At 33.0% G+C, this 14,530-nt stretch overlaps 1 protein-coding gene across 1 annotated transcript in view; it reads right to left on the reverse strand.

The window, feature by feature from the left end:
• Mmp2 (Matrix metalloproteinase 2) overlaps positions 1–14,530 on the reverse strand; it is a 263,189-nt gene that overhangs the window by 8,923 nt on the left and 239,736 nt on the right. Inside the window, 1 exon segment of the mRNA XM_011508124.1 lies at positions 11,051–11,209. Within this exon segment, the coding sequence (XP_011506426.1) occupies positions 11,051–11,209 (159 nt within the window).

Raw genomic sequence — 14,530 nt, forward strand, 5'->3', positions numbered from 1 at the left:
GCGGGGGGGGTGGGGGGGGGGGTGAAAGAAAACGAGGAGCGCGAATACGAACTATCGAGCAATTTATCCTTTAATGCACCCTTTCGCAAAATGTATGCTCGATATTATGCGTCGGCGTTAATTCGCTTCTGTCGAAATTCTAATTTCTTTTTCGAAATGATATTAGGGCCAGAGCCGTGCGATCAATGACATGATTTTGTCGTCGTAAGTTGTCAAAATTATTGGTATCGTTCGGATTCGTGCAAATCTTTTATACATTGTAATTGACAAGGATATCGCATTACGTATAAATGACTATATACGCGTACACACACACACACACACACACACACACATATATATATATATATATATATATATATGCATATAGTGTAAGAATTATATAGTATTGTTATTATTATTAATGTTATTATATTATTGCATTTAATAATATTATAGGATTCGTTTCAATGAATTATAATTGATTGCGCATTAGTCTTTTCAACCGTTACATCTGCTACAAAATATCATAATAATATAATAATTTGTGTATACGTATATTGATTTAGATTTATTAAGATTTCAGTTAGATACGTATCGCTGTTATCTGAATTATAATTATATATTTTGCTTTAATAGCGCACCGCGAATATTTATTTGCTTTATAGAATATTTCAAAGAATTTACGAAAGAACGTTTAAATAAAAATTGTCAGGGGAAGCTTGTGCAATATATCGTAATTTATTTTTTTTTTTTCTAATTTTTTTTTTCGTAATTTTTTTCTAGATAGATTATTGTATCGATGGAAAAAAGATTTTGACTGAAATTGCGTTTGCATCATTATTCATGGTAAGCCTATGTAATACAAAAAAATTCAATTACAAACAATCAATGCTTCCAACCTCGTAGGCATGTAAAAGACGTTAATTGTTTAATTCGATATTTCGTTAAGGATATTCAATATATCTCTATCGCACTTAGTCGCCATTCCGTAGAGCAACGAATAAATAGAGAGAGATGGAGTACCGTCGGTTTCGAGCGTCAAAGTCGCAACTTCAATAAGAAGAACCGCAATTTAGAGATGCTTTCATCAGTCTGGTGCCCTGTAATATCCGCGGTGATAAGGTTTTCCCGTAGTTCTTGGATTCGATTATCGTTATTAGCGAATCAGTCCAGGACTATCGCGACGATTTATTAGCTGCCTGGATGTCGAGGACTCGAGCGGCGACATCGAATCAGCGATCGAGATCCGATGCCGCTGTCCTTAATGTTACCCTCAACGAACGCGATTTTACGCAACTGACGCCCCCTATTCGTATTATGAATGCCGAAACTTCCATAATCCCGCCCCCGCTTAATACCTAATAGACATCAGGAAATTCGTCTGGATTAATTTGCTCGGGTCGTGAATATACGCAGACTCGCTCCATTTATTTTTCTCTTTGGTATATTTCTCTTTGCTATATATAGTAAAAAAGATAAAACTTTTCGCCATGGTAACGAGATCGAGTCTTATTTACAGAATTTTTATTTGTTGTTGTTGTTGTTGTTGTTGTTGTTGTTGTTGTTGTTGTTTTGTTTACTTCATTTGCTTGGATAAAATGGCAAGGCTTCTAGAATGAATAGCATTAACATTTATTTATGCGAATTTATATTTCCCGTTCAGATATAATTCTCAAGGATCGGCTTTAGCAAATGTAAATTTTACAATGGCAGCTTTATTTTACTGAAAAGAAAATCGAAAATTGTTATTAATGAAATGATAAGATAGCAATAATATTCTTTTCAAAATGCATTCAAGCATTGATGTAGCAATTTCGTTGAAAGAGAGAAAAGAAATTGGATAAGTACGAACAATATGATTTAGAGTGCGTGTAAAAGTTGTGATTGGAGATAAAATGTACCAAAGTATGATAAAGTGATGTAGAGAGAGAGAGAGAGAGAGAGAGAGAGAGAGACATCGCACCTATATATTTATCAATAAATATTTTGCAAAATTACTTTCATTCGGCCAATTCGAAGGAGAATCATAAGTCAAAGGTGGGAAAAGCCGAAGGAATAGACCATTTTTTTTTTTTTTTTTTTTTGCATTCTCTTAATTACTCTTCTAGAGAATGAGACTTTCAAGTCGTTTACGGCAAGATATTTCGGCAGTAATTCTTAAATATGTATCGCTATTGTCTCAAGCAAGTCCAAAATCCTTTTAACCTGCATTTTCATTAATTTTTTAATTTTCTTACCGTAAACTTAGACACTTATTAAATTAATTTACAAAGAAATTTTCATTTCCATAATTTTTAGGTTAAGAATAGTAGAGAATTATCATCTAACGAGACAGTTATTTCCAATTTTCTGATTTTGTATCGAATAAACGAATGTGTTTAGAATTAACTAAAGGAGACCACTAGATGTTATGTGGGAAAAAATGCGTGGGCAAGTGGAAGGGTTAAGGCATCGATTTAATATTTAACACATCTGCCTTTTTATTGCTGTTTACTCCGTCTATTTTCCAAATACAGGGATGTTTATTCTCGATAAAGTTATAGATGAACCTTTGTTGCTCTGTTGCGATTGGCACGTGGCGTTAGTGTGTACTTCGATGGTGGTAGGAAGTTATGAGGTTCCCGATCCTCGTGACGTGGTGCCCTTGATGGTCGGTTACCCTGGTAAATCTGTTACTTCTTCTTGCGCTTGGGTACGTACAAGCGACTTTTATTACAAGTTAGGCTCAACGCGGTATGGAACTGAAGGAGCGTCGCAGTGGATTCTCGCGTCGCTCGGGCCAAGATCTCCTGAATATCGAATATTGTGTTTTTCCTTCTTAAATAGTTCACTGAACTCGGTGTCAACTTGAAATCCCTTCCCTTTGTTTGTTTCCAATCAGAGCCGCTTTTGACTGAGCCTGCACACCTCTTTTCCCACTTCCGAAGGAATTACCTTTTGACAATGACAACATCGAAAATATCCCTCTCCGGGACTTGGCGACGTGGGCGGGGGATGGTGGTGGTGGTGGTGGTGGTGGTGTCTTGGTTAAGCAGCAACATTTTGCGTACTAAAAAACAATATATGCGTTGTGTCGCGTGAGATTGAAGGCACACGTGTGCCGAAGATTGCCCGATGTCGCATGGGCTGGGAGTTTCAAGCTGGGGTGTTCAATGAATATTTGGAAATGTTTTTCTACTCCATTGTTTTCGTGTATCTGACAACACTTTCGGATTTAAATTGCCTCCCGCGTGCATCAGGTCGTTGATTGAATATCCTGATGTCGATGGGTTTGAGCCGTTGAACACCATTCGTAATTTGGTGGTAGCGCTATCTGGTTTTAATACGCGATAATGACGAGGCAGATAATACTGGCGTTTATTATGTGACACTGGAGCTCTTGTCTATTAGGGGACGTGACTCGATGGTCGATGGTGAGTTTATTGTAGCCATGGCAGTGGCTAACAAGGTTGTTAACCTTAGTGGTTTTGATGGAATGACGATTGCACCTTCTCGTCAGGTGGTTATGGGTGATGAGTTGTGTTTTCTACGAGTTACCTTTGACTTACCATTGTCATGTAATAAGGTATAATGTCGCCATTTACACATTCCGCAAGTGCTGTTGCTCTTGCACCGCTGCTTTAGTTGGTAGTGTAAGCAGTTGATACATAGGCTTCTATTGGATATAAAAACCTTTTTATCTGGTACTGGTGATTCCATATGAACTTTTGACATGACGTCGATACACGATCACCTTCTTGGCAGCATATGCATTGTGCGGTGTGTTTCGAAGTTTCTGGAGGGCTTATTCTTTCAGTCTGCCTTCCCTTTTAATGTTTGGAAATTTTATGGCCGACTAGAAGTTACTGGCAGCTTTTTATGTTCCAGGGCCCGTACTCTGGACATTATCAAAGTGTTAAGTTGTTCGAATTTGGGATACTTGCTTGTGTCACCCATTGAACTCTCCCATTGGTCTCTCGTGCACTGGGTGAAACTTTTTACAGTTTTATAAACCATTAAACAATCTCTTAGATCAGAATCCAATTGTAATTGTTGTAGCTTCTTTAACAAGTCACTACAGTCATCCATGGCTTCCTTCAATTCTTATTAATCGTCCTTCAATGCTGGAGATTTGGAGAGAAATTCACTCGGGATGAGATTGTATTATTCTGTAATTGTCATCGTATCTCTCTAATAGAGAAAAGAGTAAACGGAAATCTCTAAAAGAGTAAACGGAAGCATGCCACAGTCTTGATACAGTCTTGGCTGCGGCACCCTCCAGTGATTTTCGTAGATAATAGAGTTTTTGCACTTTGCTGTATTTTCTGTTGTTCATCACTACTGAGACAAATAAATCTCGAAACACGAGCCATTCTAGATAGTCGGAATTGAGTCTGAGAATTTCGGAATAGGAATATCTGGAAGACAGGTTACTTCCAATTCACTTTTTATTCCGGCCAACGTGTCGGACTTTGTTAATGGTTCCTTAGTTTCCTTCAATTTGGTGAGCAGCTTACTTGTTGTACTCTACACACTTGAAATCACTTTCCACTCTTCTCCTTGAACATTCTTTGTAAAATACTCATGGGTATATAGTGCTGATGACCATGCTGATTCTAAGTAGCTGTGCTCCTTGACGGAGGTCTTGTGTATATCGTCTATCGAGTCTCTTGTCATAGTTACTTCATCGATGGATGTATCCAACTGCCAAGCAGAAAGCTTCTCTTCTAGCTCTTTCATTGCTAATTTACGATTACTCTGGCCTTTTGCTTTCGCATTGAGTTCTGCTGGACCTCGTACCTTTGCATTGCTACGAGTTACACGGTTTTTCAGATTATGGGTGATGGATATGTCAGTTTTGTTTTTGTTTTTCGTCTTGTGACATTTCCCTTGAATAATGTAACGTTAGAGAAAAATAATTATTATTGAGTATCTACGGTATATCGGAGATTCAAGAATATCCTTTTGATATGAATGCAGTGGTATTAAGATCCGTTCCCCTTACAGCAAGTCCTTCTCGTGTTAGTAAATACTAAATCGTGAATACTAAAGGAATACACTAACTTAGCAAGGTAGGCGCAAATGGCGCGAAGACTTGTCGACACGTACTTCTTCTTCAGTGCAAACAGTAGAATTAATTAAGATAATTTTACGTGTTGTTGTATGAGATCGCCTTAATCCTTTACGTATGCTCGATGACCTAGCTTCTTTGACTTCTGAATTTTAGATGATGGCTATGATGCCTAAAGTAGATGATACTACAAACGAAGACTAATCTGGGACTCGGTTGAGGGACTTGACACTTCCTTCTTTAATGAGGACTTCAAGTGATATTTGTCTACGGACTTCGATAAGGGAATTTTTCCACTTCCTTTTCTTTGAGGACTTCAAAGAAAGTTTATCCTCGGACTTCGTTGAGGGACTTACCACTTCCTATTTGAATAAGTACTTCACCGAGAGTTTTCGAATCTTGTAATTGTCTCTCTTAAATACATTCACTGACATCTGATTTGTGTTCAATCAGAGAGCTTCAGACTCATTGAGCGATGGCAGCGCCTCTCGTGGCTTTCTCCTCGATTAATATATAACTTTTTATATATACAACTTTTAATAATAACTTTTTAACAAAAGAAGGAGGAGGGGGGGCAGTAAATACCGTTAGATTTTAGATTTTCGGGTATAGCGATTTTTTGCGGCTACCTAATGAATTGGGTTTTCTCGAGTCTAACGACTTGTTTTGCCAGATGTTCTATGGCATAGGAAAAGGTTCTCGCAATCTCGAACACACACACATTGTGAATTAATTTTTGATTACCACATTTAGTGGATATATCATGAACAATAGCATTCAATATTTCAGACAATTTACTTTATTCCGTAATGTATACGTTTAATTTTGTAACTTTGGAAAGTTTTCCAATTCAATAGAAAATTTTATGCTCATATAGATTATTCAGTTAAAATTGAAAATTTTATAGGATCTATTGGCTTTTTTTTTCCTATAAATAATTTATATTCAATGTGCTTGCAAAATATGTTAACTTATTTTAATATAATGGGATAACATTACATTGATTATAAGCATAAAAAATTCAGAAAATAATTGTTTCAATACAATTTTAGCTTTTATAAATTGGAGAATTTATTATTTTTTTTTTTTAATTTCATATAATAAAATTTTTATCTCTTGTTAATTAGTATTTTAGTGTTTTATAACTACGATGTTTTATTGAACGGAATTGTGAATTGTAGAATAATTTTGTAAAGAGCTTCGTATTATTGGCTTTGAACACGATGAATATAATAGTTAAATTTAGCTTTAAATCAAATTAGTGTAATTACATATTCAAATAAACGTTAATTTATAAAATATACAAATAATTTCAAATAAAATTCTTCAAAATTTTTCAAAATTTTCTGTAAACGCCACAATTTGTTAAAAGTAGACACGAACACGAACACAAACACGAACACACAAATACAACACACAAACGCACAATTTTATAAAAGTTTGTTACAAAAAAAAAAATTGTTCATTTTAAATAGATTTAAGGCGAGTATAAAAACAATGTATAATACAAAAAACAATTTTTAAATTAATATCATGAAGATATGTTATTAATATGTAGGAGTTATGACTTTATGATCATTGTTTGAACATATTCACATATATTCGCATGCATAGAAAAGTATCATTTATCGTTAAATTATTATTAATTTATATATTATAATTATGTTTTTAACCATAAAATCTATGAAAATCTAGTCTTAATTATATAAATGTTCGTGATGTATTTAAATTTTAAGTACAACAAAAATGTATATTTTCTTGTTTTATTTTATAAACTAAAATTTCTATAAATAAGTATATGAAACTATGTTAGTTTTGTTATAACCTATATGCTATTTCAAAGTATTGCTTATACATAAATAATATCGAAGGAAGAAAGTATTCGTAGAGAAATTCTAATTTTAGTTTTCGTCTAATATTTGTCGCTGAACACACATAATTCAAGTTTCACCCCGTGTCAGAATAATATTTGAACTTGCTTATATAAAACGAAAAGCAGTCTTGTTTATTCACATTACAGAAAATAAGAAACAGGAAACGTCATGAACACGTAGACCGACTGCTATCCGCTTGAAATTCGATATTTTGCAAATTGTATGTACGCAGATTGTTGGCTACCAATTCTTTTTGGAAAGCAAACAAAAAACGGATTGACAGAAAAATGCACTATTTATTGTAATCAGTCCAAGTATTGTGAAATCTCGAACAATTGTTTATATAAAGTTTAGATTTGAAATTACATTAGTCTAAGGAATCTAAATCTGTCAATTAATTTATAGATGTATTATTTCACAATTGAAACCTTATGTGTAAATATTTTATATAGCAAAACTCGATAAATCCTTATAGCTGAACAAATATTTATGTACTCCCTTATTATTAGTTCTTAAAATCAAATTCGAATTTTTATAGGAAAGAATTGTTTCTTAATTATATAATAAAATATAAGAACGCCAATAAAAGACACATTAATGGACAAATTTCTTTATTACCTTTTCTATCGAATGAAACATGTTGCAGTGTGAATTGCGAACGTTCATCACTCATTTTAAAACAAAAACTATTATTTATTGTAGAAGAACGTAGTGCTATCATTAAAACGTTAGAATTTTTTTTTTTTTGTCGAATATGGAATGTTTCCTTATGAAGTTGTTCTTTGTTAATTCAATATAATGTTAAATTTATTGAAGAAAATAAAATAAAAAAAAAAAAAAAAGATGGTATTGGTTTATTCAAATTAATAATATTTCAATATCGATTAGCCATAGATTTAAAAGAATTTTTATTTTCACCCAACGCACGTACTTGATTAATTTCTGCGGCGCGGTTGAATTTACATGAAAATGAAAAATATACGTACAAATGTCGTTAATGGATATTATAATATCTATCACTATCACGACTTAATGTTTAAGAAAATCACAAACGACTAGTCTTCTTGTATTTATAGATTATGCTACTCTGTCGGATGAAGCTCTCTACACATCTCTTGTAATTCTTTTTGCTTAGCAACACATGATTTAGTAAAAATCATGGAATCGATTGCGCGCAAATTCATATGAAGAAATGAAAGATGGAATAAGGCAAAATTGAGTAAATAGACTCAGAGAGAGATTGAGAGAGAGAGATTGAGAGAGAGAGATTGAGAGAGAGGGAGAGAGGGGGTTAGACAGTGAACGGCGATTGGGAGTGGGGAGTGGAGGGGAGTGGAGTGAAGGGGAGGTGGGGGGGGGAGGGAGAAGTGTCCGAGAAAATCGAATGCAGTAGTAGTGGCAGGACCCAGGGGATCCAGTGAAACTCCGCAGTGTACTAAATCATTCTATGGCTAGTGAACGCGCGAGTTTTGTCGTCCCACGAGGCGCGGCAGCATCCCTCTCCTTCAAATTCTATGGTTATTATCTATATTTTATTCACGTTTCATTTAGTCCCTTTTATCATTTCCTTCTTCATTTTTCCTTCCCTACCGACCGCCTTTCCCTTTATTTCGTCGCCCAACTCTTTCATTCAGTCCTCGGTCCTACTGGCTTTGTTTCTCGATCTTTGTGATCATTGGCGGTGAAAGTTATAATGCTTACATCATTGTCCACGCGAATTTATTTATAACTTTGGCAATTTATTACTACTGCATACTGTCCCCGTGTCTACAGCACATATGGGAACACTTAAGCAATATTAAATGTTAAATTATTTGTACGCTGTTAAGTAAATTGACATTAGCGAGCAATTAATTATTAATGTCGAATATTAACGTAGGTAAGCTTTCTTTCGAAACAGCCTTTTTCGTATTTTAATGTTCCCTTTATTTGTTTTTTTATTTTTTTTTTTTTTTTTTTAATTACAGTTAGCTAATGAAATTATTCCGCTCGATAGTCCGTGAGAAGTTGATTTCTCATATTAATCAGAAAGGCTTGGGAAGCATTACTTTCTCAATCTTAAGGATATAGAAAATTGTTGTGATACGTTGGTCACGTAAACGCAAGAATATAAGTCGGTAGTAAGTGAAATATACGAGAGAAAGGTAGAGAAGGTAGATAGATCTGTATTGCTAATCATTTTTAAACATTTTCTTCCACTCATTATGTTTTCAATGCTTGATATAAATGGAGAAAGTCGCCGACGAAATGCCAATAGGAGAAGGAACCGGAAGCCAAAGTCAAACCAGATACCACGGCTTCCTCTCTATCTCTCCGTTGCAAACTCCAATTTCGTTTGGGACTCAAGATAACGAGACAAGCGTGTTCGCTTGCTTTCTCCATCATCTATTCACTATTGTTCTTTCTACCATTTCGTATATTATACTTATTATACTGGCTTATATAGGTCATTTATCCGAGCTGCTTTCTTCGAGGGCTTTTCATTCCATTCCAGTGCCTTCTTTCTCTATTCGTTTATTTTCATTTTATTTTTAAAAAGTCTCGAATTTTTGTTTCAATTTCATTAATAGTTCGTCTTATAATAGCACGAGGAGGATTTCCTTTAAATTTCTAGCTTCTATTTGATTTGGTAAAAGTATCACTATTGCTGGGCTTACAATAGAAAACTCTGAATTTCAACAGCGTAATGTCTTAAAGGATCTTAAAGGAGGAGGATCCCCGTTAACACTAAAGCTAACATAATAATACGAAAATTTTATAATAAAGTCTCGTGTTATTTATTGATTTTAAGAAACTGATATTATTTTTCATTATTCATATACAAATTTAGCAGATTTTTGGTATATCCTTGTCAAACGTATTTCTTGCTTCTTCTCACGTCTCAATCAATATCTCTATAATAAAAACTTATTGTTACCATTAATTTCAAAATTTACTCCAATACATTGATAAACCTACCAATCAACACAAGCAAGTTGAATTGAAAATTGATGCATTGTTGATAGTATAAGCTGTGAGATGTCGAATTAAGTATGTAATTTGCAAACATATGGGCATATCAAGTGTAAATTGGCGTAAAATATTTTAGAAAATAGTTTTACAATGTAAATTATCAGATATAAGTTTTCATATAAGATTTTGATAATTTAATTTAATTCCTTAATCAAAGTGTCGTATAATTATATGTAATGCCAACTTGTGTGAGAGGGTATCGTTAATATCCGGTAATTGAATTGGATTTGACACAAGGAATATTTTCTTAGGCAAATTAAGCGAAATTTCATCTACATTCGTGCTGATATTTGATATCATTGAAAATCAACGGAATTTCGTTTACATATACCAAGTTGCATTTGCGATTTGTTATAATTTTGGATTCGTAATTTAACATAAATTTGAAATTGGAAACTCTAGAGTCTCGTTTAAATTAAATGGCTAACTTATGCGATGTTGGCTGTTTTTATTGCATTGAAATTCCCATGTCACGAAAGTTTTGCAACTCAATACACGTAATTTCCATTATAGTTGTCTGCAAACGGGTGGTACTGTTTTTCATCTTGATATTGAGTATAATGAACGAGTGACGATTAACAGTCAAAATTGTAGTTTTTTTTCTTAATCTTCAAGTTGAGTATATTTTGCGGAGAAAAATTGTGACGTTCTCGATTGAATGAGAGAAAATTCATTAATTAATCTAAATCTCGCAATAAAAATCCATATTAGAGCATAATAATTCTGTAGGGACTTTAGAGCTTAGAGCTGCAATAGAGAATGGACGAGTCTTCGTGAGTCTTAATGATTAAATGTTATTCGCGCAAATCAAAGATTTTTACTTCAAAAATTGAAAAAATTGAATACACGAAACAAGTCGTAAATAAGTCCTCCTCGTTCCAGGACATAAATCCCATCGACGTCTACGCGCTCGTTCGAACAGTAGCGAAAACTGAAATACGCGATACGCCTTACGGTAAAAACGACCGAACCGTCGGGAAAATTACTAGGGGGGGGGGGGCAGAAGCAAATCGCGGCGCAAAAAAACAAGTAGGCAAATGAGTTGAAGGGTGAAAGTAGAGGGGTGGTGGGTGGGTGGGGGGGGGTCGAGTTGTCAGGCGCATGTGGGATGTGCATTGGCGCGTCTACTCACCGTACATCTGCTGGATCCCGTGCTTGTCATCGTCGGGTAATTCATAATCCTCGGTTATCCCCTGGTACCAGGGATACATGAGGGCACCGCGCACCGAACTGTGCGCCAACCCCAGCGAGTGGCCGAATTCATGGGCCGCCACCGCGAATAAACTCGTACCTGCAATGCAAGACAAAAGCAAACGTCAGCTTGGAAATGCTAATGTCAGTCCTTTCTTTTGCTACAACATACTCGCTACTCGCTATTGGCAGATATTTTCTAATTGTCTAGAGATTCAACTGACTATCGTACGTTACCGAGTCTCTCTTAAGGTTTCGAGGCTGCCAGGGTTCGAGTAAGGCTGTTTGTTTCATTTAATTGATATATCGCGCGTTTGCCAACGTAATGGTTTGACAAAATTGACAATAAATTATGATTCTTTATATTATCTTAATTTGTAAATATATATAAATATATATTTAAAGTAGTAATGCAATATCACTTAAGATGATATTACGCATTTGTCAGTAAGCACTAACGTACTTCTAATTCACGCAATATGCATTGTTTTATTATACTTACGAATAAATAGAATAAATAGGATATATATAGTAAATTTAATTTTTATGAAAAAGGCTTATGAAAATCTACATTATTTATAAACAGATTTTTTCAAATATTTTATCAACGCAATTACTATTATAAATCTTATTTTAATAAAGATGCTTTAAAAACAAATCCAAGCCTATTTATAGTAGTGTACGTGCATATATGTATATCAACATATTATAGTATTTATTGTAATAAGAAGTTTGCCATCAAATACCATAAAAAAAAAACTATTAAAAAATAATTGAATATCAAATTTTTATTAGAAGAGTTTAATTATACTTTGTTATCGGCAAAATTATCTTTTTCATACTTATTTGAAATGTCGATGGATAAATGTAATTATCGTTTGTAAAGACGAAACATTTATATTCTTTATAATTTACCGTCAAATTTGAGTTTGATTTAATTATCGTCTCTAAAATAATAAAGCATGGAAATAATTAAATTTCAATATATCATAATGATAAGTATATCCGAAGGACATTAGAAATGATAATGATATCGATCATTTTATACAGGACGTTAGACAGGATAATCATAATGCTATTTTAAGGAGAGAGACTCAACGTTTACTAGACCACAAGTGGAATTTTCTATATTCATAGAATGTTTTCTCAGATAATTTATCGATATTTATGCACATCTTTATTTCCAATAGTAATTCTTATATCATAATTATCCGGCATGATCAGAGAATTATTTTATATTATGTATATTTTCGTATATTTTCATACGTATTTTTATCTATTTACCATTACTTATATTATTATTGGTCGTTTGTAATTACTTTATTTTTTCTTTTTTTGTTATCGATAACAGTGACACTATTGTATTTCAGTAGTTTTACAATAGTCAAACTTTTAAACGATAATTTTACTTTTTTCTATGGTAATCAATTGATGAATAAGTAATTGTAAATTTTTAACAAAAAAGAAAATTATATAAATATATATATATATTTTTTTTTTAATATAGATATTCAAATTATAATTGGATATATCTTGTCCCATTGGTAAATAATATCGACAAATAAGTAAGCTCATAGGCTTTTTTTTTCTTCTTTTTTTCTTCTAAATAAGATTAATGTCAATCTTATCGATGTATATATTTTTCAAGTTTCAGTGGAACGTCAATGATGAAAAATTTCTTGTAAAATTGCCGATCTATCCATGAAATAATACCATAATACCACTACTGATGCAGTGCAGTTGTCGAAAATGTCAATATTGACAAACGTCTCCATCGCGACATTAGATTATACCCACCGTACGATAATAAAGATGTTAATAACAAATGATAATATATTATGAAATTCTCTTTATACAAAATTGTTAAATTTTAACTAAGATTACGATTTTGTATCTAATCTACTCTATCTACGATTCGGAATAATGGCAATTAAATGTCAATTCAATTAATTAATTGACTTTCCCTTTTATGTTAATTCTCAGTTCACTTATTTCTCCAATGATAAAGACACGAACGCGAAATGTAATCCAATTCATTTATTTAAACAACAATTTAATAATAGATTGCATTATTTTCTTAAGGTCCGTTTAAATCCTAAAAGTCGTGTTAGTAAAAACAATTTATTGTTTATCTACTCGTATATGCTCGTATTTTTTATTATCTTTACGAACTCGAAGCCATTGCAATAACAATAAATTGCGATTTCTTCATGAATAAGTTATGTAAAAATGAAAGATTCAATAACTAACTTAGACAATGTTAAAGACGCTTAATCGTGGAATGGATTATATATTTTTTTAAGGTTAAAAATGACCTCGTTTCTCGCTAACTTAAATGTGTAACAAGTCGGAGGCTGTTTATTATAAATCAAGTGATATAGAATATCGGAGTTTAATCAAGCTCATCTCATGTTAATGGACCCACTATGTAAGAGAATTTTAATAAGCGAATAATACGATAAGCGAATAAAGATTTATATAGATAGTCGTTCATCATTAGGAAGTTATTATAATTATTTGCGAAAGTATTGATAATTCTTGAAACAGTAAAGGCTAATAAAAATCACCTATCACTGTGTAATTCTTATCTAACATACGAAGAATAAGTTTGCATTCAAAACTCGACTAATAGTACTAAGAGTAACGAATGAACAACAATAGAAGAAACAAGGAAAATAGACTAAAGCAGTAGCATAATATTTACAATGATTATTTTATTGGATCGTTGTAAAGCGAAATAGTAAATAAAGATGAACAACCAATGTCTTTCTCAAGTATGTTAATTATTCGGAATTTTACTTGCGCACTTGTCAAACGATTTTTTTTTGTTCTTAACTTTTTTCTGTCGTCCAGAATTTATTTTCACTTTTATTCGTTCTTTCTGCACTTTCGCCACGTCACAATGTAGTTAGTTACTCAACAGCCTCGCTTTTTTGCGTTATCCCCATTCCATTAGAATTAAATTTGCTTCATTAATATTCTCAACTTAACGTTCCCTTTTTCCGGTTCAAAAAATTATGAACGCTAAGTCTTCGCGCTCTATTTCCGGATATAATACTTTTATCAATTTATTATTTTGTCGCGCTTATTGTTCAAAATGATATTATCACGTTTGCTTTAAAACATACGCATTATCACAAATAATTTTTACCACAAGAATGCCAATTTTAACAATATGTGCTCCATTGTGTGCTAACTATTTAATTCAATTGCATTCTTTATTCAATGTCATTAGGGGAGGAGAAAAATGCTTAAACGTTCAAATAAATTAGCAGATATACTTAAACGATGAATCGATTTATTAAATATCGACTTATTAAATGGCGAATGAAACAAACGATGATTATTATATTCAGTTATTAATAATAAGCCATGAAGATAATTCGAATAGCCTCGGTCGATGATAATCCGCTCGACTAAA

This window comes from Ceratosolen solmsi, unplaced genomic scaffold (assembly GCF_000503995.2).
Source record: "Ceratosolen solmsi marchali unplaced genomic scaffold, CerSol_1.0 scaffold1, whole genome shotgun sequence".
In the NCBI taxonomy this organism is placed as follows: domain Eukaryota; kingdom Metazoa; phylum Arthropoda; class Insecta; order Hymenoptera; family Agaonidae; genus Ceratosolen; species Ceratosolen solmsi.